At 39.8% G+C, this 27,342-nt stretch overlaps 1 protein-coding gene and 1 long non-coding RNA gene across 2 annotated transcripts; one reads left to right on the top strand and one right to left on the bottom strand.

Annotated features, from left to right (window-relative positions):
* The first annotated feature begins 865 nt into the window (after positions 1–865).
* lhx4 (LIM homeobox 4) lies at positions 866–17,667 on the top strand. Its single transcript, XM_061780261.1, has 6 exons — positions 866–1,376; positions 4,814–4,985; positions 7,950–8,152; positions 10,064–10,218; positions 11,066–11,237; positions 12,470–17,667. Exons 1-6 carry the CDS (start codon positions 1,298–1,300, stop codon positions 12,856–12,858), a joined length of 1,170 nt encoding a protein of 389 aa, XP_061636245.1. The 5' UTR covers positions 866–1,297; the 3' UTR covers positions 12,859–17,667.
* On the bottom strand, positions 995–7,592 carry LOC133481184 (uncharacterized). Its single transcript, XR_009789472.1, has 6 exons — positions 7,456–7,592; positions 7,240–7,305; positions 6,832–6,892; positions 5,031–5,182; positions 4,807–4,964; positions 995–1,126 (listed from the first exon to the last, which is right to left on the bottom strand). It is a non-coding gene; the product is annotated as an uncharacterized LOC133481184 (long non-coding RNA).
* Positions 17,668–27,342: the final 9,675 nt, after the last annotated feature.

Genomic DNA, 27,342 nt, shown 5'->3' on the forward strand with positions numbered 1-27,342 from the left:
GGTTGTGGACCACCCCGCAATACATGAAATCCAGGAAGTAGAGACCACCTTTTTCTTTATTCATACATATTTGAAAGCTGCATGAACCGTAATCTTCCCCGCACGGATATTAATCGCTACCAAACACTTTCCATACTCATAAACACCTTTTAAATTCTTAAAAATACAATAATACACAGTCGTGTTGTGCACCTGATTCCTTGTAATATGTGTTTTAATGATTTAAAAAAAAAAAAATATATATATATATATATATATATATATATATAAGTTTGAATGTTTTAAACGAGGAAGCGTTTTTTTCTTCCACGGCAAACAAATTACAGCATACACTCAAAATCCTGCGATATGGCAAATTATGCGCGATATGAATATGAAAATAAATGCGCAATGCACTGAATCTGCAGTAGGTAAATTGCAATACAGCAAAGGGGACACTGCAGAAGATGTTCATAAATTATTATTATCGCTTTATACATCTAGTGCATACAGCATGAGAACAAGTACTGTCAATGAATTGTAGGGTGCAGCCAGAACATTCCACCTGCGCCCATGTTTACGATTACTTCAAGATAGGAAAATCATTTAGAATCACCGTGTCAACTTATTGCTTAAGACTGCACTGTATAGCACATCTTCAACCATTACATTATTACTCATTATTTGTATTGTTCGTCGATGGGAAGTAAAATAAATGATGGAGCATACCCCCTTTACACACCACTGGCCTCGCCACATTATTCTTACTTATGACAACATAACAAGCCAATCATCCCACTGCTATTCATACTGATTGTTTTTTCAACTAACTTAGCAGGCTTGAAGTTCCTGGTTTTGGGGGTCGTCCTCCACGGTGGTCCCGGGGTTCCTCTGGGGGCCACTCACACTGCAGTGAGCTATTTATGGGCTCAGCGGCCCGCCTCTCCTCCTTGCACACCGACTCATGGAGGATGCTCAAAGGAGGAGGGAGAAGGGGGGTGATGGTGGAGGAACGCTCCCATTGGCTCTGGGCGAGCCTGTGCCGCGATGACGTCACGCCCTGCCGCCCCTGCAGGACTCAGCAGCCTGTCTCGGTCCCCTCCAAAAAAGAGCTCGGCGCGGCCCAGCACAAGCACGGACGCCGTCCCTCCATTGTGGGACATAAGAGCATCACTGACACACCTGTTTCGTTCCTTTCCCCCCTTCCTTCCTTTCTTTTTTTTTTTTTTTTTTTTTAACATTGAGAAGACAGGAGAGGGTGGGGAGCGCGCCCACCGTGTTGCGGGTGTATGTGCGTGCGTGCGCGTGTCGGATCACAATGATGCAAAGTGCGGCGGTCCTTCCCACAGAGAGTCCCGTTAAGAGTTTACCGGACATCCTGGGAGTGCCACTGCAACGTAAGGACACCTATTCCTCCTGTTTGTGTGATTTTTATTCTATTTTAATCTATTTCTGTTGCCATTACATCTATGTTATGAGTGACGTTAGATCACATCTTAGCTGTAGGATGTATCGCCCCCCACCACCCCCATGTTCTTCACGCAACTACAGGGCAAACGTATGCGTTTTGCTTTTAATATCAATTCGTATTCGTTTGGTTTTATTTCGAAAAGGCGGCACCTCCGCATTGGTTTTCAGTTTGTTTAGTTCTCTTTTGGGGAAAAAAAATCATGTATTCAAATGTTAAAAGCAGGACTGCGTGGCCTTTCTAATCATGTGCGTGCATTGTGTTTGTTAAAAGGCCTTTGCGTCCGCGCGCGCTTCACGTTGCGCAATATTTCGTCCTAATTTGAATGCAATTAATGAGAGGAAAAGATCTTGACAAATAGAATTTGTAATCTGTCTCCAAATTGATCGTGTTATCCTCTCTGCGGGCCCGTTTGTATTTATTATAATAGCACATCATGTGATCGCAACTGTAAATATTTCTGCTGTGACCTCATTCTTTAAAGATAGAGCTTTCCTGTCTGCATTTAGAAGAAATTAATCCACGTTAATCTAATTTTAAAAAGTGCGCTTTAATAATTTCAAAGCAAATATATTTTAATTAATATCTATTTTCAACAGACTACATGTGCTGGGATTACGCTATTTAATGTTATACATCGAGGCAGATTAAAAGATTGGATAAAGATCCTGCCACTCAGCCCCCCTGCGGTGCCAACATCCTGCGTGGATTTAAAACCTGCATTTATTTTTCTAGGAATGAAAGAGATGGTTTTTTGTTTGTTTGTTTGTTTGTTTGTTTGTTTGTTTGTCAGGCTTGAATATTTAAGCAACGAATTAAATAGAGGGGGGAAAACTGGAATTTGGAGAAAATGTGGATGCGTCCGGTGTGTGACCTCTTGCCTGGTTGAGGTGATGAAAATGATGAGGTTCATTGAGATGATGATGATGCGGACTGGAGTCATGGCAACCGATTGGAGATGAGAGACATTTCAGCATCGTTCGTTTCCACATCTTGTTGCTTTGTTTAAATGCCTTTTGTAAATCATGTTCGTTATTACTACATCTTAATATTTTCATTTCAAATTTGTTATAGTCACAAACAAAAGAAACTGGGAAAATGAATCACCAATTTACTTTAATGATGCATTCAGCTTGTCATAATAATACACTAAGAAAAAAATCCTTTGAATTTGCTTCATTCGAACATGATTAAAATGTGTTCAAATAACATATATTGTTCTATTATTTTCCAGGAGAGGAAAATGACCTCAGTTTAACACATTTTAATCACGTGCAACATATGTACATGATCAAATTATGTACTTTTTCCCAGTGTAACCCTTTCTAAGAATTTCAAAGCGAGCACTTGAGGGTGATCTATTTTAAAATGTTTGCATATTTTGACTCTTGAATCAAAGAAAATAATGTGTAAAACTGTATTACAAAACAGGGGCTGGGGGAAGTGGAGGATTATTGCTGCTATTTGGATCAAGAAGTGTGAGAAATATGATTATTCATTTTGAGGTTATGTGAGCCAGTCAATGCTGTGTCCAGGATTTAATGGGGGGGGGGAATGCTGTGAGTCTAAATAAGCACTTATTGTGACGCGTTGACCAATTTAGTATTCGTCCTGTTTATTTTTTATTTTTTGCATTGAAATAATGTAACAATTGCTGAATTTGTCATAATTCCGATTACACGGTCATGTCTGAATGGAATGGTCCCAATAAGGCTTTTGTTCATCAAAAAAAAAAAGTAAACTCATTCAGTTGATTATTTACAATATATGTCTCTTTTCAAAGCACCAACACTGTATCAACTTTGTGTCATATAAAAAAACAACAACAACTGAACTAATCGAAAAACCGTCAGCACCATGGACAGAGACACACACGTGCCAATTCATGCCTGATGATGCGCTTTTAATCGCAATTGAAAGGAAGTTAATTAAACATTTATGGTAAAACACTAGACTGAATGTGCATGTTAATAGAACATTTCGAAAATATAATAATAATATGCTCAAATTGGAGCCTGTTTTATTAAACCCTAATATGGCTCATTTAAAAAGTGCCATTTTCTGCATTTTCATATTGACATTTTGCATTGTTTTATTTACTTATCGTGATAATATCCATTTAGCTATTTCACTGTACCATCATTATGTATCATTTTCATGATTTTCTTAAGGTTTATGGGTTGATCTCACATGGCCATTTAAACATTAAACAAACCAGGAGGGTCAAGTTCATTTTCAATGCGGGCAACATCATAGTTAAGGTTTCCTGCTCATAGAGATGTTCTGACTGCAAATCATATACAGTGTAAATGTATAATTCATTCATATTATCACATACACACAAATTGTCCCTGCACATCACTGTTATCATATATTTTTTAAACAACAAATTCAATTTTAAATCAGAAGTCATGGAAAAGACAACTATTGTTCAATTTATGGAAAGTAGGAATTTGGTGAAAATAAATGCTTTTAAAACTGGTTAAGAACATTTGTAATTTTGGCTCATATTTTCAGAGAGAATAAAAAGAGAACATTCATTGAAGAAGAAACAAAGTAGAAGTACTATTTGCTTTAAAAGGGCCACGTAAAAACATGCAGCAGACCAGATCTGGCCCCCGGGCTTTGAGTTTGACACACATACAGTAGGATGTGATTTTGACATTGCATTCGATTGTTATTATATATACTTTTAACAAGAAATTGAATTTGAAATAAGATGTCAAGGAAAATAATGACAAGTACATCTTTTAGTGTACAACGAAAAGCTTGTAAAACTGGTTAAAGGGAGGTACAGACTTTCTGCCAAAATGAAAAGACCAAGAGACATGGAGTAGACTCACTATTTGCTTTCGAGGGCCACATAAAATGATGTCGTGGGCCAGATCTGGTCCTCAGGCCTTGCGTTTGACACCTGCGATTTAGACCTTTTTCCTATCAGCTTTTAGAAGGCCTCGAAGGGCCATACTAAATTTATAAAAATAACATTTTTGTTATTGTATATTACTAGCTTTAGTAGGTTAAATATTGTTGTGTTTAAAAAAAAAAGTTTTTTTTTTTTTCAAATCACATGGCAAGTCGGATCAAATGCTCCCGGGGGCCGTCTTTGACCCGCGGGTCATAGGTTCCCCACCACAATTCAGAACAACCATTTATGTTACAAAAATGGTTCTTTGCCTGACCATTATTCACATTGTGGTAGTGCTGAAGGGACTACTAATCTGATATTTTCCATATCTTAAGGGGCAGTATATTAAATGCCAGCCATAGTATTTACATAGATACAGTATATAATAAAGACACCAAACGTTGCATGTGTCAAATGTGTGTGTGTGTGTGTGTGTGTGTGTGTTGCCCACCTCACAGAGATTCCTCAGTGTGCGGGCTGCAGCCAGCACATCGTGGACAAGTTCATCCTGAAGGTCCTGGACAGACACTGGCACTCCAAGTGCCTCAAGTGCGCCGACTGCCACACGCCGCTGGCCGACAAGTGCTTCTCCAGGGCCGGCAGCGTCTACTGCAAGGAGGATTTCTTTAAGTCAGTCTCTTTTTCGCCCTTTCACCTTTCTCATGACCTACTAACCCAAGTGTATTCAGCGGAGTCTTGTCAAATGAGCTGAGGGTTCATTTAACCTTCCTCATGTCATGCTCATTATTGCTCTTTGTGTTTGCATACTGCATAGGAGAGGAATAAATCGGGTGGAACTTTTTTTTTAAAGTCCTCGAAGGGCCAAACTAAATGGACGGGAAAAAAAACAATGCAACAAATGTTAATTATTATAAATTATTAACATTCATCATTCATCAATATTTGATAACACTTGTGAGATTTTTTGTTTTGTTGGCACACTTGTTAAGTCGGGACCCACTTTAAACAAGAACAATAAAGAAAAAAGACTAATAATAACAATAATAATAATAATAATGCATCCCACTTATATAGCTCTTTTCAAGGTACTCAAAGATGTTTTAAAATGGCAGGCATTATTCAGTCACTGTACAGTCAAACCCTGGCGGTGGTAAGCCAACAGCTGCCCTCGCGCAGTCTGAGGGAAGCGTGACTGCCATTCTGCGCCTACGGCCCCTCCGACCACCACCAAACATCCAACCGCATTCGTTCGTCGGCGATGGGGGTTAAGTGTCTTGCTCAGGGAAAACAACGCTTACCCACTGCACCACTCAAAAATAGCCTTGAAAACATGTATTTCATCATATTTTTAAACAGAAATACACTACGCTTACATGTTTAAATGAGCTTTCGGAGCAGCTTATTAAGAAACTGCGGCTCAAAGGAAGGGTGTGCGCTGCCTTTCTGACACGTGCCTATTCAAATCCTGCTATTTCCTAAATAAAAGCTAAGGCTGGGATGCATGCTAAATACTTCACTCTACAGGGACGCCTTAGTTTCGCTTTCACAAATTGTACACACTGTAAGTGGGAACGTGTTGAAGTCTATCACTAATCTACGCTGACTAAGTCATAATTACAAATATGAATACAAAACAATGAATTAAAAAACAGTATGTCAGTAATGTTACGACTGCCTTTAATATTTTTACTTCCTGTCCGCGGCCCACCCATGATTAAGCCTTGACCTACTTTTGGGTCCTGACCTGCTAGATGAGAACCACTGATTTATATCATCAATTCATGTATTATAAACCTCAATTTTGTTTGTTTTTTTTCCCTCCAATTGGATTTCTGAGGCATTACAGAGCAAAATGAGTTGGACTTTTTCTTTTCTTTTTGGTTTGTGTGTTAATCTTGTTTGAGAATATGTCCAATGTTGTGACTTCGGACCAGCAGGATGCCAGGGCAGCGCTTTGCACATATTACACTTCATCAGCCACAACATTAGGTACACCCGCATTCCCTAAATTGGTGCCATTTAAATTTCTGTCTTTTTCATAATGAACTACCGTACTCAAAATTTCGATTGGCACATCTCAGGCAACTTATTTTTTTATGTCATTGTTTTATTTTACCGCAACACTAGTGAAGATAAGCGGTACAAAAAAAAAATCAATTAATGAATGTTTTATTTGAGTGAAACTCCTCATTTGAGTAACAAGACTGAATGTAACAGGAATGAGTTTTTAGCATAATATTAGTAAATACATGAACTATAGTGACATGGGGTTTATGCCTAATACCATGTTGACACTAAGAACATTATTGTGATACAACCCCAAAAATGTTTTACATTTTAAAACAAAACAAAATAAAAATAAAATAACAAAACAAAATAAAGATTTTAAAAAATGAAGACATGACATCATAGAAATTATTTATGTAACAGGACTGTGCTGAGATTTTATTCCCCAAACCCTGCCAGGTCACAGCTATAAATGAAAATATACATAAAAAGAAATAAGTGAACTTACTTTTGGCCTTCCCACGGCCTGCACAGCATCTGTATGATGCAACTTCCTGTGGTCCATGTGACTTGTGGAAGATTCCCAAATTTGGAGAGGGGGTAACATGTTAGACTTTAAACTATTAGTTGGGATAAACAGTAACGTAAATATAACATTTCTAAAGGATTTAAATGATTGTATTTCATGGTAAACTCTAATTTTAGAAAGCAGAGACAGGCAACAATTGCTATTTTTCCAGTCTTCAACATAGTTTCAATATATATTTTTTCAAATTGTATGTAACAAATCAGGAATGAGATTACTTTGCAGGACACTTTTGTTTAATAAAAATGTATTTTACACGTCATTTTATCGTGCATTTCTACATATGATGGCACCCATTTGGTGAATTGGCCCAAGTAAAAAAATATTTACCTTCAGTCGGTTTTGCGTCAAATCATTTAGCAATAATGTAGACCTGCACGACGTCAGAGCTGTTTCCTATACTCGTAACGAAACACAGCTGTCAGTTTGTTGCAGTGCAATTGCACATTACCGCAAACTACAACCACAATACTAAATATAATATTAACATTAAATACATATTTGTCAATGAGCATTGTTGTTTTGTAAATGCAGAATGTTGCTCACAGCTCTCAGTGGAGTGTGCATGTACACCTAATGCTTGCTTTAATGTCTCAGGCTCCCTGGTGTGATTTAGAGCCTCTCCTGAATCAATGTTTTATTGGTCCTCCTCAGGGTGTGTTTACTGGGAGCACCCTCCTCTTCCTCTTCTCCTTTTCTCCTCCTCCTCTTCTTTATCTTCTGTACTTCTTCTGCAAACACATCAACACCCACACACGTACGCGCACACACACACACACACACTGGCCGCAGTGCATTGATCTTCTCCATCCATCAAGTTGCAGACAGGTCTATCGTTAACAGAAATGCATTCCAGTGCTGATTTTTTCCCGTTTCAACAGCTGGAGCTTCTATTAACACAGACGGTGCACCATCACTCTTAACTGCAGTTGAGAGGAAAAGACGTACTGCAACAGTCTAGGATGGGAAACTACTTTAATCTTAGCTGGTCTCCATCTTCATGGTCTTAACCTGGCATACTTCTTTGTATCTCCCCGCAGGCGATTCGGAACAAAATGTGCATCCTGCCAACAGGGGATCCCTCCCACGCAGGTGGTGCGGAAGGCACAGGACTTTGTGTACCACTTGCACTGCTTCGCATGCATCATGTGCAGCAGGCAGCTGGCCACCGGGGATGAGTTCTACCTCATGGAGGACGGCAGGCTGGTGTGCAAGGTGGACTACGAGACGGCCAAACAGAACGGTTAGTCGGCACACATCACATAAAAGACCATTCGTCAGTCCTGAGCAGAGGAGAAATGTACATGTTGCAGCAGCAAACAACAACAAAAAACTGTCATGATATTGGAAAAAAAAAAGAAAATCTAAAAAAAAAAACAAAAAAAACGTGTGCCTTGAAGTGTGTAATTTAATAAGTGGCAAGGTAGGAAAATAGCAATACACTTTTAGATAAATGTAAATAAAATAACAATAAATGATCAAATAAGAAGCCCTGAAAAAACAAAACGACTTTCCTCGATTCAACATTTGTGGATTACCATGACCTGGATGACTGAAAACCTACATGACATAAAGACAAAAATAAATACATTTTTAGCAAGCACATTTAATTGATATTTTACATAAAGTAAAAAAAAAAAAAAAAAAAAAACAATTACGCTGTTAAGCTAACAATTTGTAATATTAGTCGTGTACATTTACTTACTATGTTGAGTTCAGATGCTTGCCATTGTTAGAAAATAAGAAAAACAACTGTGCGTTGATTTCGTTCTAGACAAGTGAACTCGAATAGAATTTAGAATTTAAATACACCCCGGGCATGTTTGTAGAGCATTTATGCCACTTACTTTCTTTAAAAGTCTTTAAACACACTTTAAAAACTGTACAAACACATTTCAACATATGAACAAGAGCAATGGATGACACTAAAACATTTACAATCAGTACAAAAAAATCTCTAATAACACAAAAAAAATCTGCCATAAGTGAACTGTAATATAGCGGGGATTAATGTATTATATCATAATAATTACAATGTAATTGTATACAAAGCACATCTACAATTCAGGTTCAGTGGATGTTAGACAAATATATTCCTTTGCACTTACGTCATGTATTGTATGTTAATTATGATCTCATATAATATTTTGTTTTAGTGTGAGGATAAGAAAGTAGACTTTGTTCCTCTCCCTCTTTTCCTGATCTTGTATTATCACTTTGCTGTGAGACAAAGCGTGATGTCTGTGGTTGGCATGAGGCAGATGATAACTGACGCTGAAAAGGGGATTCCTTTGAATTGACCTAATTCCAACAATGTACATCGGTTGCACATGATTAGAGTCATGTATATTATTTGATTATTTTCAGTCAGTTTACCACATTTTAAGCATGTGCGACCCGGAAATCGAGTACTTTCTTTCAGTGTATGACCTTGCCTACGGAGAAACAGGCAGACACTTCTTGGAACCTTCAGTTTTATTTGAACTTTCTCCTTGCCTGCAAGTTATTATTGAATCGTATTCTCATTATTCTCATAGTGCTTGTCCTGTCTTTTGTCTACTCAAGAGTTAAGATTTTCCACAGGGGATGACAGGGGGAAAAAATGTAATACTACAATAAATAGATCCACGAACAGCACATTCCGCCATCAAGCAGAAGAGCATTTAATCCCTCTGCCTGTCACTCTATGTCATCGGCAAAGATAGATGAACTACGATACATTATTTGTACTAAATAAAGTATCATTTTTGGACTAATTACGTGAATTTGGACAGCTGATGCTCTCTCAAAGTACAGAACAGTGATTGGGAATCACTTGTCTCTTAAAAAACTAAATCACGTATAAATGGATGAATGCCTGTATGTATGTAATGTGTATATGGATGCATAATAAGGTCGAAGAAGTGAAATGAATGTGAGTTTAGTTTTTAGTTGTCTCTGCACGCCTTGTTGTTGATGTTGTTGTTGGAGCGACACTCACGTGTGCGTGTAGTTTGTCGCAATCAGAATAAGTGTGTTGTCCTGCTGCAAGGCTCAGACACACGCACAAGGACAACAATGCACTTCCACACGCCACTGTTTACTTCACTCAACACACACACAGGGAGCACACTGGAACCATCACTGACCTGTTTGTACTGCTGATGTTTGTTAGATGATTCCGAGGCGGGGACCAAGCGACCGAGGACCACCATCACGGCCAAGCAGCTGGAGACCCTCAAAAGTGCCTACAAGAACTCCCCCAAGCCGGCACGACACGTCAGGGAGCAGCTTTCCTCCGAGACGGGCCTCGACATGAGAGTAGTGCAGGTAGAACTGACGCATGAGCCTCAACTATCGGCAAAAAAGTTCCTTCTGATCTCAGGAGATGCGGATGACAAATGACAAAAATGACTGACTTTGTTTTTGTGATCATGCCCAACAATATCTAATTTGGGACACTCAAGGACACCTGCACAATCTAATGAGATACAAATACAAATAATGCCTCAAATTCGGCCTGTACAAATATAATAATGCTTAGTTATGATTGAAAAGTAGTCATTTAACAATATGTTGGTTATGAAGTTGTAGAACTGAAGCGTACAAATACAGCGATGGTTTTAATAGGTTGGTTATTACCTCATTGTGATGGAGCACATTTCTCCATGCATACACTTGTACATATAGTGGAAATAAAAAGTCTACACACCCCTGTTCAAATACCAGGTGTTTGTGATATATATATAAAAACAAATAAAAAATCAGACCAAGATAAATCATTTCAAAAAAAATTCTACCATTAATGTGACCTATAACCTGTACAATTCAATAAAAAAATATATTTTCAAAAGGGGAAGTAATAATAATAATTCAAATAATGTGGTTGAACAAGTGCGCACATACTCTTCTCACATTATCTCAGTTGTGTATTTTTACTTCCCTCTTGAAAACATTTAAAAAAAAAATCAATTGAGTCGAAGAGGTAATAGGTCACATCAATGGTGGAAAAAGTTTTAAAAAGAATTCTCTTGGTCTCCTTTTTTTATATCACAAAAACACGGCGTTCAATCAGGGATATGCAGACATTTTATATCCATTTTACGTCGATATATCATCATATCTGTGTATCATTGCTATGCTTTTACAAAGATAGTCATTTTAAATCTCTCGTCAGGTCTGGTTCCAGAACCGCAGAGCGAAGGAAAAGCGTCTAAAAAAAGATGCGGGTCGCCATCGCTGGACTCAGTTTTACAAAAGTGTTAAACGCAGCCGAGGAGGGTCGAAGGTGGAGAAGGAGAGCTCGGCGGACGACGTGGGACTCAGCGACAGCGAGCTGAGCTTCAGAGGTACGATAACTTCACCGGATAGCAGGCTTCTCAAAACACCTTACTGGCGGGAATTTCTCCAGCGAAAACATTTCAAACGTTACAATAACAAATTCGTGTTTTTCCGCGAAAAAAAAAGTTGTGATGTTACAAGGATTTAGTTGCATTAAAAAAAAAAAAAAAAAAGTTGCCATCTTTACAAATTCAACCGTGTATTTTTCTTGCAGGAATAGTCATATTTTTCAAGGTAAAGTTGAAATATTGTAATATTACAGTTAACGTTTGACAAAGGAAGAAAGTTCATTTAGTTATTTTAACAAGTGAATTTTTAAAATGTATTTATTCTCATAAACGTATGCCTTTTATTCAGGAAAGGAGACATTTGTTCTCTAAGAATTGGATGACATTCTCAAAAAAATACACTGTTCTTGAAAAAATAGGAATTCTGTAAAATGATGCCTTTTGTTTTAAAATTCTGTCACATTTACATCAGTTTTTAACTGGTCCAAAGTTAAGTTAGGTAAGGAGTAATTGGTTAATTCGATTTGTTTTATTGTTGCACCAGTCGTCATATGGAGGTGTGCACTTTTTAAAAATGATACAACAACATTTATTGTAAATTATTTTGGAGACACTCAAGCCACGGTTAGCAGACCCCTGGGGGTCCAGAGATACCTGTTTGAGAACTACTGGACTGGCAGAAAATTCCCGAGAGGAAATTGTCAGGATGCTGCAAGATGTTGAAGTGAACTGTTGTGAGAGCGTCAGCACATCACATTTGTCTTTGTCTTTATTTTCTTGACATCTTTTTTCTCAGGCAAATGCAAAATGTCATTGTTGATTCACATTGCCCTCACTCTCCTCAGACACACCTTGCAGGCAAACACCAGGTCCTCAGTCAGATGAAAACCTATTAGACAACCTTATTCCTTGAATCTTTTCAAACTAATATCTACAGTGTTAGACATTTCATGGGGTATTTACAGTAATGTACTGGCAACAGTGTTGCCAGTAAGTTATTGCCAACTTGAAATACAGCAACTCCCCAAAAACAGTGTCAAATCAGTGTCATTTCTATTCATTGTGGTGCTGATGAGTTAATCAAGGGAGACAGGAGCTCTTTTGGCTTGCAGAAACTAACAAGACAATGCTTAGTTTAGCTTCACCGATATACAACAGATGTGACATTGTAAAATGACATTGAAAATCACTGCTTTGGTGCATCCAGTGACACTAGTGTCTGTCCCCCGCAGACGACCAGGTGCTCTCAGACCTGGGCCACGGCAACGGGCTCTACGGGAGCGTCGGCGACATGACCGGCGGCGCGGTGCTGAACGGCGGCTTCTCAGTGGACGCGGCGGGGCAGCCGTACCACGACATCCGCGCCGGAAGCCCCTACGGTCTGCCGCAGTCGCCCTCCTCCATCGCCTCCCTGCCCGGCCACACCCCTCTCCTCAACAACCTGGCCTTCACCATGGACGCTCTGGGGGCGCAGGGCGGGCCGGGCGGCGTGGGCCAGGCTCTGAGGGCCATGGCGGGCGGCCCCACCTCAGACCTCTCCACGGGGAGCAGTACGGGGTACCCCGACTTCCCCACCAGCCCTGCATCCTGGCTGGACGAGATGGACCAGTCCCAGTTCTGAGGCTAACACGCACGCAAGACTTTTTGTTGCTATCACGCCCGTGGTTATGGAAAACCGTTTGAGCATTTATTCCATATCCTTGATGTCCAACTTAAGCTCCATGAACAAGTACGCCCTTCGTGCTCACTAGTATCACAACTACATTACAAGTGAGGCAAAACTGTGCACTAGTTGACGACTGCTACTACTACTACTACCACTAGTGACATTATAAAATTAGACTGGTTGATATCTAGCACTTCACTAGAAGTACGAGTGTGAAGATGTCAACTAGTGCACAGTTTTGCTTCACTGGTAACAAGTAGTTCTCATACTAGTATACCAAATTTGACCTATGAGCATGTAGAAATACAGTAATAACATACATACATACTATCAGTAACAAATAATAATAGTAATAGTAATAAGTAATAAAATACAGAACTAGTAGGACAGTCGCTTGAATTAGGGCCCGACTGATATGGATTTTTTTTTAGGCTGATGGCGATTACGATATTTGGTAGTATAAAATTCTGATAACCAATTAATCAGCCAACTAATAAAAAAAATATATAATGAATAAAATAATTTTTTGGTCCCTTCACACTTACAAAAATAATGGTATGAATTACAATACTTTGTCCATTAGTATTTGTTTAACTTTACAACAGAGAGAAAAATCGGCAAAGATTGGCAAAGAAATCGGCCGATTTTTGACGATTAAAAAGAAAATTGTTTCTTTGAATGTCATTATCTTTGTCTTATGTTGTAATGTGTTAATGAGTAAAAAAATTTTTGAAAAGGGCTAATATCGGCCGTTTAATCGGTCAGGCCCTAGTTTTAATAGTGCGCCCTTGATGTTCTACTAGTGTGCTGTATTTTCTTACTAGTGCAATCAAAGAGCGTAGTAGTACATGGACCTGAATCTGCATATAAGAATATCAAATAAAGGCTGAAACGGATTTCCATCCGTGGTGGAGTGAGGTTAGGAGGACACCGCTGAAGCTCAAGTGAAACTCAACAGCGCATCATACAAATGCTGACTTGCTCATACTACACTTCTCAAAAAAAGAGGTTGAGAACAAACCACAACGACAAGGCTCAGCCAAGTGAGAGTGTCAATCCGCAGGCGCCCGCATGCTTCTGACGGACCATCCCGAGCCTTTTATATGCACTTTACACTTCTCGCCACTTCCTGCACACGAGGAAAAGCTGAATTCAAGGAGGAAGAGAACGGAGGCGAGGGGTATGCACAAGGCTGAAACAGTGTTGCATCGGAGAGAGAATTTTACAAGCACTGTGGCACAAGTGTTTATTTTAAAACCGCGAGCGGACGTTTTTTCTACGGGGTGAGGTCGACGCGGGACGCTGATGTTTTCAAACTTGTGTATCTGTGGGTGCCTGACTTGTTCTCGTCTGTGTAACGCCGTGTGCAATGGACGCGGCGCGCATCAGTATTTAATGATCAAGACAGTCGAGAAGGTTGAGGTGACGCTAAATAATTTCAACATTGAATTTATTTAACATAGGCACAGACGCAACGTAGTGAGTTTTTACAACATGCCCATCTTTCCGTATTTTACAGATGCAAAACATTCATATGCTCTGATATATATACCAGTGTTATTGTCACCCAATTTAAATGATCAGCTTTAGATCACACTGCCTCCATCAATTATGGGAAAATTAACTATTAATAATCAATTGTTATTTTTTAAAATCTTCCTTTTGGGAGAATGTCTCTCTGAATGTTCTGAACTACTGTTTCCATGACAGTGTTGCGCTAGCAGTCTAATGCTGGCTCGATGAGTCGGCTATCGTAGATGTCTGTGTGGATGTACAGGGGGTATAAAAAGTCTACACATCCCTGTTCAAATGCTAAGTTTTTGTGATGTAAAAAAAAAAAAAAAAAATGAGACCAAGGTAAATCGTTTCAAAACAATGTGACCTGTAAAACTCAATTGATACACATTACTTTTATTTTTACTTCCCCTCTTAAAATATGTCATATTATATATTATAGGTCACATTAATGGCAACAACAAAAAGTTTTAAAATTATCTATATTGGTCGAATTTATTTTCATCAGAAAAACCTGGCATTTAAACAAGGGTGTGTAGACTTTATAGCCACTGTAGTTTAACTTCATACACTTCTTTACACAGCAAACGAGTTCTGACTAAATCAACAGCACTCCAAAGATGTGCCCTCCATTTGACCTACATTTTTATCGAGACTCGATTAATTAACAATCAATTCAATTACCAAAATTCTTAGCTGTCAATTAATCCACCACAATACCCTTCCCTAACCGATTCAATTCTTTCTTTTGGAATTGAGCTTGGTGGAAGAATCTTGCAGCATTTACAGCCTTGACTTGGATAAATACTTTGATATCAACCTAAGGAGTATTAAGGTCACGTTTGGGGGGAAGAGAAAAAACTTGCAAAAGGAAAAGAGAGAGAGAAATGATTAGTCATAAAAGAAAAAAAAAATCACATTTTGAGAATAAATAATACTGCAAGATGTTATGAGAATAATACAATTTTTTGATAATGTCACGTTTATTTCCCCAAGAAAAAATATGCAATATTATTGAAAGAATAGCAAAATAAAAACCTGAACAGCTCTTGCGTCTCTCTGGAGATCTGCCATGCTGTTTATGAATAGTGTAGTTCTTTTCCAGGAGAGCACAGACAAACGCAATCCATCAGTGTTCCTACTGATGATCATGAAGACACAACTGAGAAACTGAGAAAACATTGTCAAACTTCTACTAAACTTTATTACTGTACATTTTTTTCCTCACAAAATTGCAGCTTTATTCTTGTGAGATTCCCACTTTTTTCTTGTAATAGTCTGACATTATTGTCCTGAAAAGACTTTTTTTTTTTTTTTCCTCGTAAATGACAACTTTTTCTCATATGACTTCCATGCATTTTCAATAGTGCTTGTCCTCATTAGGATCACGGGTGAGCTGGAGCCTATCCCAGCTGACTTGGGGCGAGAGGCTGGGTACAGCTTGGACTGGTTGCCAGTCAATAGCAGGGCACACTATTCACACTCACATATGGACAATTTAGAATCTTCAATGACCCTAAAACATGCATTGTTTTGGAATGTGGGAGGAAGTCGGAGTACCTGGAGAAAAGCCACACAAGCGCGGGGAGAAGATGCAAACCCAACGCAAGAAGGCCGGAGCCCGGATTCAAACCGTAAACCTAACAACTGTGAGGCAGACGTGCTAACCACTAGGCCCACCAAGCTGCTTATTTCAATCCTATTTTAGTACTCCCCCCCCCCCCCAGTGTGGCGCCTATGATTGTTGATCAAATTCATTTTGTGTGTTCAACTACACACTTGCAAAAAAACATTTGACATGAAAACATGAGTTCAAGTTGAAGCAATTTCCGAGGGGACAGTTTGACCTGTTGAAACACATTGCAATGCGTCACGTGCATCCCCGCCTTTGTTTCGACTCTGTACTTTCCTCTGTCTGATCCGGGCTTCTCTTGGTAATCTACTCAGTGAAGCGGAGCTCTATCTGCTCCATCTATCACCCGCTATCATCCTACTTACTGAGGCCAGATGTGTTGTCAGCCTGTTCTCCAACGGTCTGGCCTCCGTGTCAGAGGGATTAGTGAGACTGAGATGTCGTATAGTTCAATTCAGAGTTTCTTAAGCAAACCAGATATTTAAAAAAAAAGTGCAATTGTTCATCCAACTGGAAGTGGAGCAACTAGTTGTGTGAATGCCGAGAGATGAGGATTAACATCAAGGTGATTGTGCATCTAAGTGTCACTATGTGAATGGTGAGAAGTGTTTAAAATATATGGTTATTTCTGTTCATATTACTACGCTCCATTTGTGAATATTGGGAATATTTGACTGAAAAGTGGGCACGGGGGTCGACTGGTTAGCACATCTGCCTCACAGTTCTGGGGACCGGGCCCGCCTGTGTGGCGTTTGCATGTTCTCCCTGTGCCTGGGTGGCTTTTGTCTGGTGCACTCCGGTTTCCTCCCACATCCCATGCACGTTTTTGGGATGTGGGTTTCCTCCCAGTTTCCTCCCACATCCCAAAAACATGCATGGTAGGTTAATTGGGAACTCTAAATTTCCCGTAGGTATGATAGTGAGCGCGAATGATTGTTTGTTTATATGTGCCCTGCGATTGACTGGCGACTGGTTCAGGGTGTACCCCGCCTCCCGCCCGAAGATAGCTGGGATAGGCTCCGGCAGCCCGTGACCCTAGTGAGGAGAAGCGGTGAAGAAAATGGATTGATGGATGACTGAAAAGTTTGATTATGGACAGAAAATATCATTCCCATGTTCCTCACAGCCACTAGGGGGTCTTTGGAATTTTGACAATAGCATCTCTCAGCATTTATACATTTTTGTGGGAAAACTTTGCCAATTTTATTTTAGCCTGTTGAACACATTTGCTGCATTTTATCTTTACACGTTTTGTTTATGTTGACTGAAGAGATTAATCAAATGACCCCTATTGCCCCGCCCCCCTGTTTTTGTTTTTTAAGCGGAAAACTTCTCCAATACAAACATGTACAAAAACATCATAAGAACCACTTTTTTTTTTCTGTCTGCGTTGCCTCAAAACTTTGCATCTTAATTGTTGTAAATTGTGTACAGTTTGACAACGTGTTGATCGTCTTGTTTCATGAGTGCTATTTATTATTGCCATGTGTCTTTGAAAAAGATGTAAAGGAGAGCACTGGATTTATTCATTTATGCCTTCTGTGTAATGGTACGAACTGTGTACAGTCAAATCTATATGAGGAAAATAAAGATGGATTGTCTTTGGGTTAAAGTCAGTTGCTTTGTGTTCAATTTAGTATATCAAAATATGTGTGCTGTAGATATATGTATTATTTTTGCTGCACCAAAACGCTCTTTAGAGAGAGTTAACCCGCAAATTCATTTAGCCATTGAGAGCATTTACCACACACTTAGAGCTCGATTCAATTGTGGGGATCCATTTAGCAGAAGCAGCAGACAGTGGTGGGTCAGTTAACAGTGATTGATGCGCTCACAGGGTGGGGGTGACCACAAAGACACATGACGTGACGAGAAAAAAAACAAGTAGAGAAACAGCTGCCTGATCCTGTCAGTGTTAAAGAGACTGCAACAGATTGTTCGAGCTCGCTTTAACCCCCATGCTGTTAACTAATTGTGCGGTGCTTTGTGAAATATATGTGAATAATCTCTCTAAGCAGGCGATCTGGAAACATGGCCCATGCAAACGAGGACTGCATAGTTGTAAACAAACACATTGTATTCCACTCAGCATCCTCGCGTATAGTTCTAAAAGGTACACTGCTCATTAGCAAGACAACGCCATACCGACAGTAAAGCATGGTGGTAGCAGCATCATGTTTTGGGTCAGTTTTTTTTTGTTTTGCTGGAACTGGGCCCTTAGACGAGGTGGAGGGAATTATGAACAGTTCCAAAACACTAATCAGTGTTAGTGCAAAACCGTCAGGCTTCTCATAGAAAGCAACAGATACCAAGAAAAGCCTAATAGAACATCTGAACTTCATTTGAAGTTACTCTGAGACGCTTAAAACGGTGGCAGGTGTGTGCTGACTCCCATTTAGTCAGTTTGAATGTGATTGTCTAAAGGTGCCCTTCCATCAAAATACATTTTTTTCCCACTGTTTAATGCATAACATAGGTCAAAATGAGTCTGTGACACGTGGCACGGTGAACGACTGGTTAGAACGTCTGCCTCACAGTTCTGAGGAGCGGGGTTCAATCCCCGGCCCCGCCTGTGTGGAGTTTGCATGTTCTCCCCGTGCCTGTGTGGGGTTTCTCTGGGCACTACGGTTTCCTCCCACATCCCAAAAACATGCACGGTAGGTTAATTGAAGACCTTAAATTGCCCTTAGGTGTGAATGTGAGTGCGAATGGTTGTTTGTTTGTTTGTGTGTTCCCTGCGATTGGCTGGCAACCAGTTCGGGGTGTACCCTGCCTCATGCCCGATGATAGCTGGGATAGGCTCCAGCACGCCCGCGACCCTTGTGAGGAGAAGCGGCTCAGAAAATGGATGGATGGATGGAGTCTGTGACATGGTTTAGGTTTGACAGCTTGTCGAATGAATGCAAAAGGCAATAAATGGCACAAGGCTTGCAAACGACCGGATCAGATTTCTGTGTGTTTGTGACGTAGAAAGTTAGTAATTATTCAAATACCTGGCCACTTCATGGTTGGTACCCACCCACTCAACTCAGCTGAAATCCATCACAGCATTTCTGGGTTTTAAGCGAGCGGGTCGCATCGGCTGGCACGTCTTACAAATACAGTCTATAAAGTATACATATGTTGTGTTTTACAACAATATTTAACTATATTCATAATTTATGGTGTAACAGTGGATGAAATAGGGAAGCTTGTTGTCATTGACGCCAAAATGTGTGCGAGTAATGTTCAAGTGAATGGGAGCGGCGCATGAGCCTAAACTATAATAAATAAAATATTGCCCTGTTTTGATTTTCACCTGCCCCCTTTCAGCAATCCAACACTTGGTGAATTGTGCTTCACAATGAAAGTAAGTCATCAACGGATCCTAACGCAAAAGTTGCCATGAACGCTTGACCTCCTCAAGCTGCTAGGCCCCATGATAGCGCCAAGGACCAATCAGAGCAAAGCTGTTTTGCATATTTAAATTAGAATAACAGCAATCCAATCAGAGGAAAGCTTATTTACATATTGAATATTAATGAGAAATCCGGCCGTCTCAAATGCCAGGCGGAAAAGACCAACTACAGTAGAATAGCTTGAAAAGCGGCATTCTTTTTCTTTTTAAATTTCCAACCTAAATTATCTTGCAAATGCGATAAAAGGAAATCAAAGATCATTAAAAATAAAATAAAAAAATTGATGGAAGGGGACCTTTAATTCTGAACACAGCCACATCCCCAGTTATAAGAGGGTGTGTACACCCTCACTAATCACTTTATCTCAGTTTCTTATTTTTACCTCCCCTCTCAAACATATATATATTTCTAATCGAGCTGTACATGTTATAGGTTACATTAATGGCGGCAAACGTTTCGAAATGATTTATCATGGGCTAATTTTTTTTATATCACAAAAACCTTGTATTTGAACAGGGGTGTGTAGACTTTTACATCCACTGTAAGAGGCTAAGAAGAATGTATAGAAGCAGAATGAAATTACAGCCCAACATGCATCTATCTATAAGCTCATCTGTATGCTGCAATGTGAAGCATTAGTCTGAGGGCGGGCCAAAGCAAACCCAAACCTAAGTGATATTGATTCTGTGTGTTTTAGTAGCTATTCCTGTTGCATTATACAAACAACAAGAACAACAACAAAATCGTGGACAGCCTAGTTGAAGTTTGTATAAAATGTTACAAATGGAGCAGATTTTTATTTAAACATTGATTGGCTGGGCATTATGGGCATTAATGGATGGGCTCTAATAGTGGGGCCTTACAAAGATGAAACGCCACACGGACAGTTAGGATAATTTACACGCCACTTACAGCACTAGTATACAAATAAATCTGTAGTAACTCCACCACCGTTGCTTTTGAGAAGATGACAAACACAAGCACAAATGCCATTATCATCGATCGCCAGGCTTTTATTACTAACTTTCTAAAGGAAAGTCTTCAGATGAATAAATTAACATGCAAAACAGACATGATTTGTTTTGGCCTGAAAGTCAGTCTAGCAGCTCTTTAACCAGCCCCCCCCCCCACCCCCCCTTCTCGTCCATCTAGTGAACAATGATGTTCAGGGTGATGGAGTGCGTCTTAAAGAGAGGAGCGGCAGTCAAACAGAGGGCTCTCAATGACACCCTCAAGGTTGTGAGCTCCGTGCTGTTTTAATGTGAAACTGGCCTTTTTCCACTCAATAATATCAGCGGCATGTCAAGTCACCACACGAGGCGGGGCCATACCGGCGAGGAAAACATGATAAATACCAAAGGAATGATAATAGTGCGCATTATAATGTTTGCCGTTTAATGCCTTTCAGGTTTGCGTGCACTGTATTAACAGTGAAACCTCTAAGGCCCACCTGCAATTTCCAAACCATTTTTCCCCAAAAGAAATCAAACCATTCTCATCTTAAACCCTTACAAACAGTACAGGCCAATCATTCTTAACTGTCATATACTGGAAGTGTAAAATTAAATGCCCAATTGTATGAGACTTGAGAGGTGTTCGATTCGACGAGAGGTTCCATGGACCACATATATATATATATATATATATATATATAAAACAGTAGAAACACAAGATGCAATACAAGAGGTGTATAAAAATAATTGGGGAAAAAAATCAGAAAGGAATGAATTACCATCACCTAACAATAATAATTATGGTGGGGATATGCATGAAGGACGGTATTCCTACTTTTTTCCTTAACTCTTAATCATAAAATTCAGACATATTTTGGGAGTAGGTTGAGAATAAATGGTGTACAACTAGGACATTTTAATTTGAAAAAACATTGCAAATTTTGCATTTAAGGTGAGTGGGTCAGTGCCCCATTAGATCCCGTAGGTGGCAGTTAAAAAATGTTTTGAGTCAGTTGCAACACTAAATTAACATTTGTAAATCTATTCTCCCTCATTCATGCTTAAACTGTTTTTTTTTTGTGTTGGTCAAGCAACCGCTCCCTTTCTTTTCTCTTCTGTATGGAGCAGTGGAAACATAACAGTGGCTGGCATTTGCCAATTAAAAAAGGGCTGAACAAATACAGTGCTGTGAAAAAGTATTGGCCCCTTTCTCAAATTCTTATATTGTTGCATAGCTTCCCCACTTTGTTTAAGATCATCAAACAAATGTAAATATCATACAAATATAACCCAAGTGAACTTAAAATGCTGTTTTTAAATGGTGATTTCATTTATTAAGGAAAAACAAAACTATTCAGTTACCTGGCCCTGTGTAAAAAAGTAATTACCGTAATTTCTCATGTATAATGTGCACCCATGTATAATACGATGCCCGAAAGCTGACCTCAAAATTCTGGAAAATCCTTCTACCTAGAGTGGGTATGGAAAGTATTCAGACCCCCTTAAATCTTTCACTCTTTGTTATATTGCAGCCATTTGCTAAAATCATTTAGTCAAAATCAAGTTAATTTCCCCCCTCATTAATGTACACACAGCACCCCATATAGACAGAAAAAAGGCAAATGTTGAATTTTTTGCAGATTTACTAAGAAAGAAGAACTGAAATATCACACAGCCATAAGTATTCAGACCCTTTGCTGTGACATTCATATATTTAACTTGGGTGCTCTCCATTTATTCTGATCATCCTTGAGATGGTTCTACACCTTCATTGGATTCCAGCTGTGTTTGATTATACTGATTGGACTTGATTCGGAAAGCCACACACCTGTCTATATAAGACCTTACAGGTCACAGTGCATGTCAGCACAAATGAGAATCATGAGGTCAAAGGAATTGCCTGAAAAGCTCAGAGACAAAATTGTGGTAAGGCACAGATCTGGCCAAGGTTACAAAAAAATGTCTGCTGCACTTAAGGTTTCTAAGAGCACAGTGGGCTCCATAATCCTTAAATGGAAGATGTTTGGGACGACCAGAACCTTTCCTACAGTTGGCTGCCCGGCCAAACTGAGGAATCGGGGGAGAAGAGCCTTGGTGAGAGAGGTAAAGAAGAACCCAAAGATCACTGTGGCTGAGCTCCAGAGATGCAGTCAGGAGATGGGAGAATGTTCTAGAAAGTCAACCATTACTGCAGCTCCATTACTACTCCACCAGTCGGGGTTTTATAGCAGAGTGGCCCAACGGAAGCCTCTCCTCAGTGCAAGACACATGAAAGCCCACATGGAGTTTGCTAAAAAAAAACACCTGAAGGACTCCAAGATGGTGAGAAATAAGATTCTCTGGTCTGATGAGACCAAGATTGAACTTTTTGGGCATCATTCTAAGCGGTATGTGTGGAGAAAACTAGGCACTGCTCATAACCTGTCCAATACAGTCCCAACAGTTAAGCATGGTGGTGGCAGCATCATGCTGTGGGTGTGTTTTTCAGCTGCAGGGACAGGACGACTGGTTGCAATCGAAGGAAAGATGAACGCGGCCAAGGGATATCCTGGACAAAAAACTTCTTCAGAGTGCTAAGGACCTCAAACTGGGCTGAAGGTTCACCTTCCAACAAGGCAATGACCCTAAGCACATAGCTAAAATAACAAAGGCTTCAGAACATCTCCGTGACTGTTCTTGAAGCCCTGACTTAAAGCCAATTGAGCATCTCTGGAGAGACTTGAAAATGGCTGTCCACCAACGTTCACCAACCAACCTGACAGAACTGGAGAGGATCTGCAAGGAGGAATGGCAGAGGATCCCCAAATCCAGGTGTGGAAAACTTGTTGCATCATTCCCAAAAAGACTCATGCCTGTATTAGCTCAAAAGGGTGCTTCTACTAAATACTAGGCAAAGGGTCTGAACACTTGGCTGTGTGATATAAGTTTTTCTTTTTTAATAAATCTGCTAAAATTACAATCCCATTTTTTCTGTCAATATGGGTTTCTGTGTGTACATTAATGAGGTAAAAAAGTGACAAATTTAAGGGGGTCTGAATACTTTCTATACCCACTGTATGTATAATGCATTTTTATAATGCATGATTTTTCTTCTACCGATATGATCAAAACATGCAGTACTATTTGTATTTTTTCAAATAATTATTCTGAAGTTAGCACTTTATTTGAACATGTAATACTTTCTTTTTATTTGCTTGCTCGTATTTTGTAATTTACAGCCCTACTTGTATTTAGTAAATGAGAAAACGCATAGTTGTGCTCATATGTTTGATTACCCAGCCAGAATTTGTAAGATGGGTACAATTCTTTAAAGAAAACATGAAGGGCCAGGTGAAACACATTTAATTTTATTTTAATGGGATTCAAATTAAACTGTCAAGCATTTCAGAAAAGCATTATCATTAAACAAAACATAACCATAAATAAATTAATGATGGTTGTTGTTCAGTCATCAGTCATATTTAAAAAATAATAATAATTCACAAATTCTGCCAGGGTATGTAAACCTATGAGCACAACTGTACATATATGCACTCATACTGGAATGAAAGTGTAGGCTACACCTTTTTCAGAACCTCTTGGTGGCGGTGGCATATTGGAATGAAAGTGTACAGCTTTTTCATAACCTCTAGATGGCGGCATACATTTATAAAATGTGTAGGTTTTTTTTTCATTTAACGCTATACCTATGTATAATGCGCACTATTGACTTTTGACAATTATTTAAGGAAAACTGTGCATTATACACGAGAAATTACAGTACTTCACTTGTTAAATCACTAATTAATTGTAGCTAATCACAATTTTTTGTTAATTTTCAATGATCACAAGGATGATTAACTTCAGACCTGTTCAATCAAGAAATCACTTAAACAGCATCTGTCCTGACAAAATCAAGTCGGACAAAAGATCTGAAAAAGCTGCACAAAAATGACACGATCCAAAGAAGTTCCAGAACGGTTGAGAAATAAAGTAATTGATATCTATCAGTCTGGAAAGGGTTAAAAAAACTATTTCTAAAGCTTCAGTATTCCAGCGAACCATAGAGAGAGCCATCACCCTTACATGGAGAAAACATGGAAGAGTGGTGAACCTTCCCAGGAGTGGCCAGCCTACAAATATTACCCCAAGAAAACAGCAATGACTCATCCAGGAGGCCACAAAGGAACTCACCACAACATCTAAAGAACTGCAGGACTCCCTTGCCTCAGTTAGGGTCAATGTTCATGACATAACAATAAGGAAGAGACTGGGCAAAAATGGCATCCATGGCAGAGTTCCAAGGCGAAAACCACTGCTGACCAATAAGAACATAAAGGCTCGTCTTACTTTTGCAAAAAAAAAAAAAACATCTGAACTGATTCCCAAGACTTTTGGGAGAATATTATATGGACTGACGAGATGAAAGTTGAGCTTTTTGGAAGGTGTGTGTCTTGTTACATCTGGCGTAAATGTAGCACAGCATTTCAGACAAAGATCATCATACACCAACAGTCAAATATGGTGGTGGTAGTGTGATGGTCTTGGACTGCTTTGCTCCTTCAAGACCTGGACAACTGATGGAACCATGAAGTCTGCTCTTTATCAGAAAATCCTGAAGGAGAATGCTCAGCCATCACTTTGTTACCTCAAGCTGAAGCGTACTTGGGGTCTGCAGCAGGATAATGATCCAAAACACACCAGCAAGTCAACTTCTGAAGGGTTTAAAAAAAACAAAATGAAGGTTTTAGAGGGGCTTAGTCAAAGTCCAGACTAGAATCTGATTGAAATGCAGTGGCATGACCTTAAAAACGCCGTTCTTGCTCGAAAACCCTCAATTTTTACTGAATTCAAACAATTCTGTAAGGAAAAGTGGGCCAAAATATCTCCACAGAGATGTGAAAGACTGATTGCCAGTTATAGAAAAGGCTTAATTTCAGTTGTTGCTGCTGAGGATGGCCCAACCAGTTATTAGGTTTAGGGGGGCATTACTTTTTCCACACATGGCCAGTTAACTTTGAATAGTTTTTTCCCCTTAATAAATGAAATCACCATTTAAAAACAGCATTTTAATTTCACTTGGATCTGATGTTTGATATTTACATTTGTTACATTTGTTTACCACGGTGGGCGACTGGTTAGAGCATCTGCCTCACAGTTCTGAGGACCTGGGTTCAATCCCCGGCCCCTCCTGTGTGGAGTTTGCATGTTCTCCCCGTGCCTGCGTGGGTTTTCTCCGGGTACTCCGGTTTCCTCCCACATCCCCAAAACATGCATGGTAGGTTAATTGAAGACTCTGAATTGCTCATAGGTGTGAATGTGAGTGTGAATGGTTGTTTGTTTGTATGTGCCTTGCGATTGGCTGGCAACCAGTTCAGGGTGTACCCCGCCTCTTGCCCGATGATAGCTGGGATAGGCTCCAGCACTCCCACGACCCTTGTGAGGGTAAGCGGCACAGAAAATGGATGGGTGGACATTTGTTTACATTTGTTTCATGATCTTAAATATTAAAGTATTTGATGATCTTAAATATTAAAGTGGGGGACCTATGCAAACATATAAGAATTAAAGAAGGGGGCCAATACCTTTTCATGGCACTGTATTTAATTTAAGACACCAAGGGAACTATACTTTTGCATGATGAATGACAACTTCTGCAGTTTTTCAGGAGTTTATTTACATTTTGCCCCTAGATATGAATCATTGTCAATGAAGAACAAAACTTTCATTGAAATTACTTTTAAGCATCCAGTTGTGTACTTTGCTCTTTTCGAAATGTAGTTAGGCACATAAGCAAACAAGCGCAGGCATTAAAAAGCATCACGGAGTGTTCTCTGAAGCAATAATGCGGTTATAAAGACAAAAAGTTAAATGTCTTTTAACAAAATACAGGTATGGTGGTTTAGTGCAAAGAGGGAGGGAGCTGCAGTGCCAAAATAGAGAAGCTGAGAGGAAAATTGAAGGCCCATAATGGAAGCATAATGGGCTTAGTGTCAGAGACTTGCAGACGGGCCGAGGGGGGCCGGGTGGCTGCCGTCACCCTCTCTTAATTCAAGCTGGTATTACAGGCTTTAGGAAGGCACAAGGAGACACCACTCGGCCCCCCCAAACAGGCTTTAGCGATACACCCGCTGCCTAATGGCTGCATGTGGATGGAATCCATATGAATGAAATGGTCACGGAGTCTCTCTGTGTGATTGTAGCCCATCAAGCCTCAGAATACTGAAAAGCTTTCAACTCACGTGAGACTCCTTTCATCGTTTCTTCTCGAGATTTCATAAAAGGGACATTAGGAGTATTTATAGAGCAGGGCGAGACTCACCAGACGTGAGCCAGGGTAAGAGGAAGTTCTGAGAAGCGGAGGTCACGGCATGCATGTACGATAAATACATCTAATTTCCAACCAGCATCGCCGTTTAGCCCCCCCACAACCCATGGAAGACAAATATCGTATGTGAAATGAGTGCAAACGTGAGAGTGAGTGACAGACTCCAAGCAGACATGTTGCGACTGTGATCAAACACCTCCAATCAGGCAAGATTGACAGCTGAGCTAAACACCAAAGACGCGGGGCAAGGGTGAGACGTACAACATTGTGCTAGAGAGAGGGGGATTAAGCCGTGTCCCCTCGCCAGTGTACATATTGTGTATTTGTCTTCATCAGGAAGCTGCAGTTAAGAACTGCAATCTAGATTTAGCCTATTCTCATCTGTTAGTTTGTGTGTGTGTGTGTGTGTGTGTGTGTGTGCTGTGCTGATCAGAGCAGCTTGACACAAGTAAAGCAGATTTGGACATGCACCATGTGTTGGTTATTTCTGCAGAACATCTGGATGGCTCCTATATGACATATAGTTGAGATGAGTGTAGTTAACACAATGGAGTTACAATGGATATAATAACTCTACACACCCCTGCTCAAATGCCAGGTTTTTGCGATAAGGAAGAATGAGACCAGGATAAA

Source organism: Phyllopteryx taeniolatus, chromosome 7 (genome assembly GCF_024500385.1).
Source record: "Phyllopteryx taeniolatus isolate TA_2022b chromosome 7, UOR_Ptae_1.2, whole genome shotgun sequence".
In the NCBI taxonomy this organism is placed as follows: domain Eukaryota; kingdom Metazoa; phylum Chordata; class Actinopteri; order Syngnathiformes; family Syngnathidae; genus Phyllopteryx; species Phyllopteryx taeniolatus.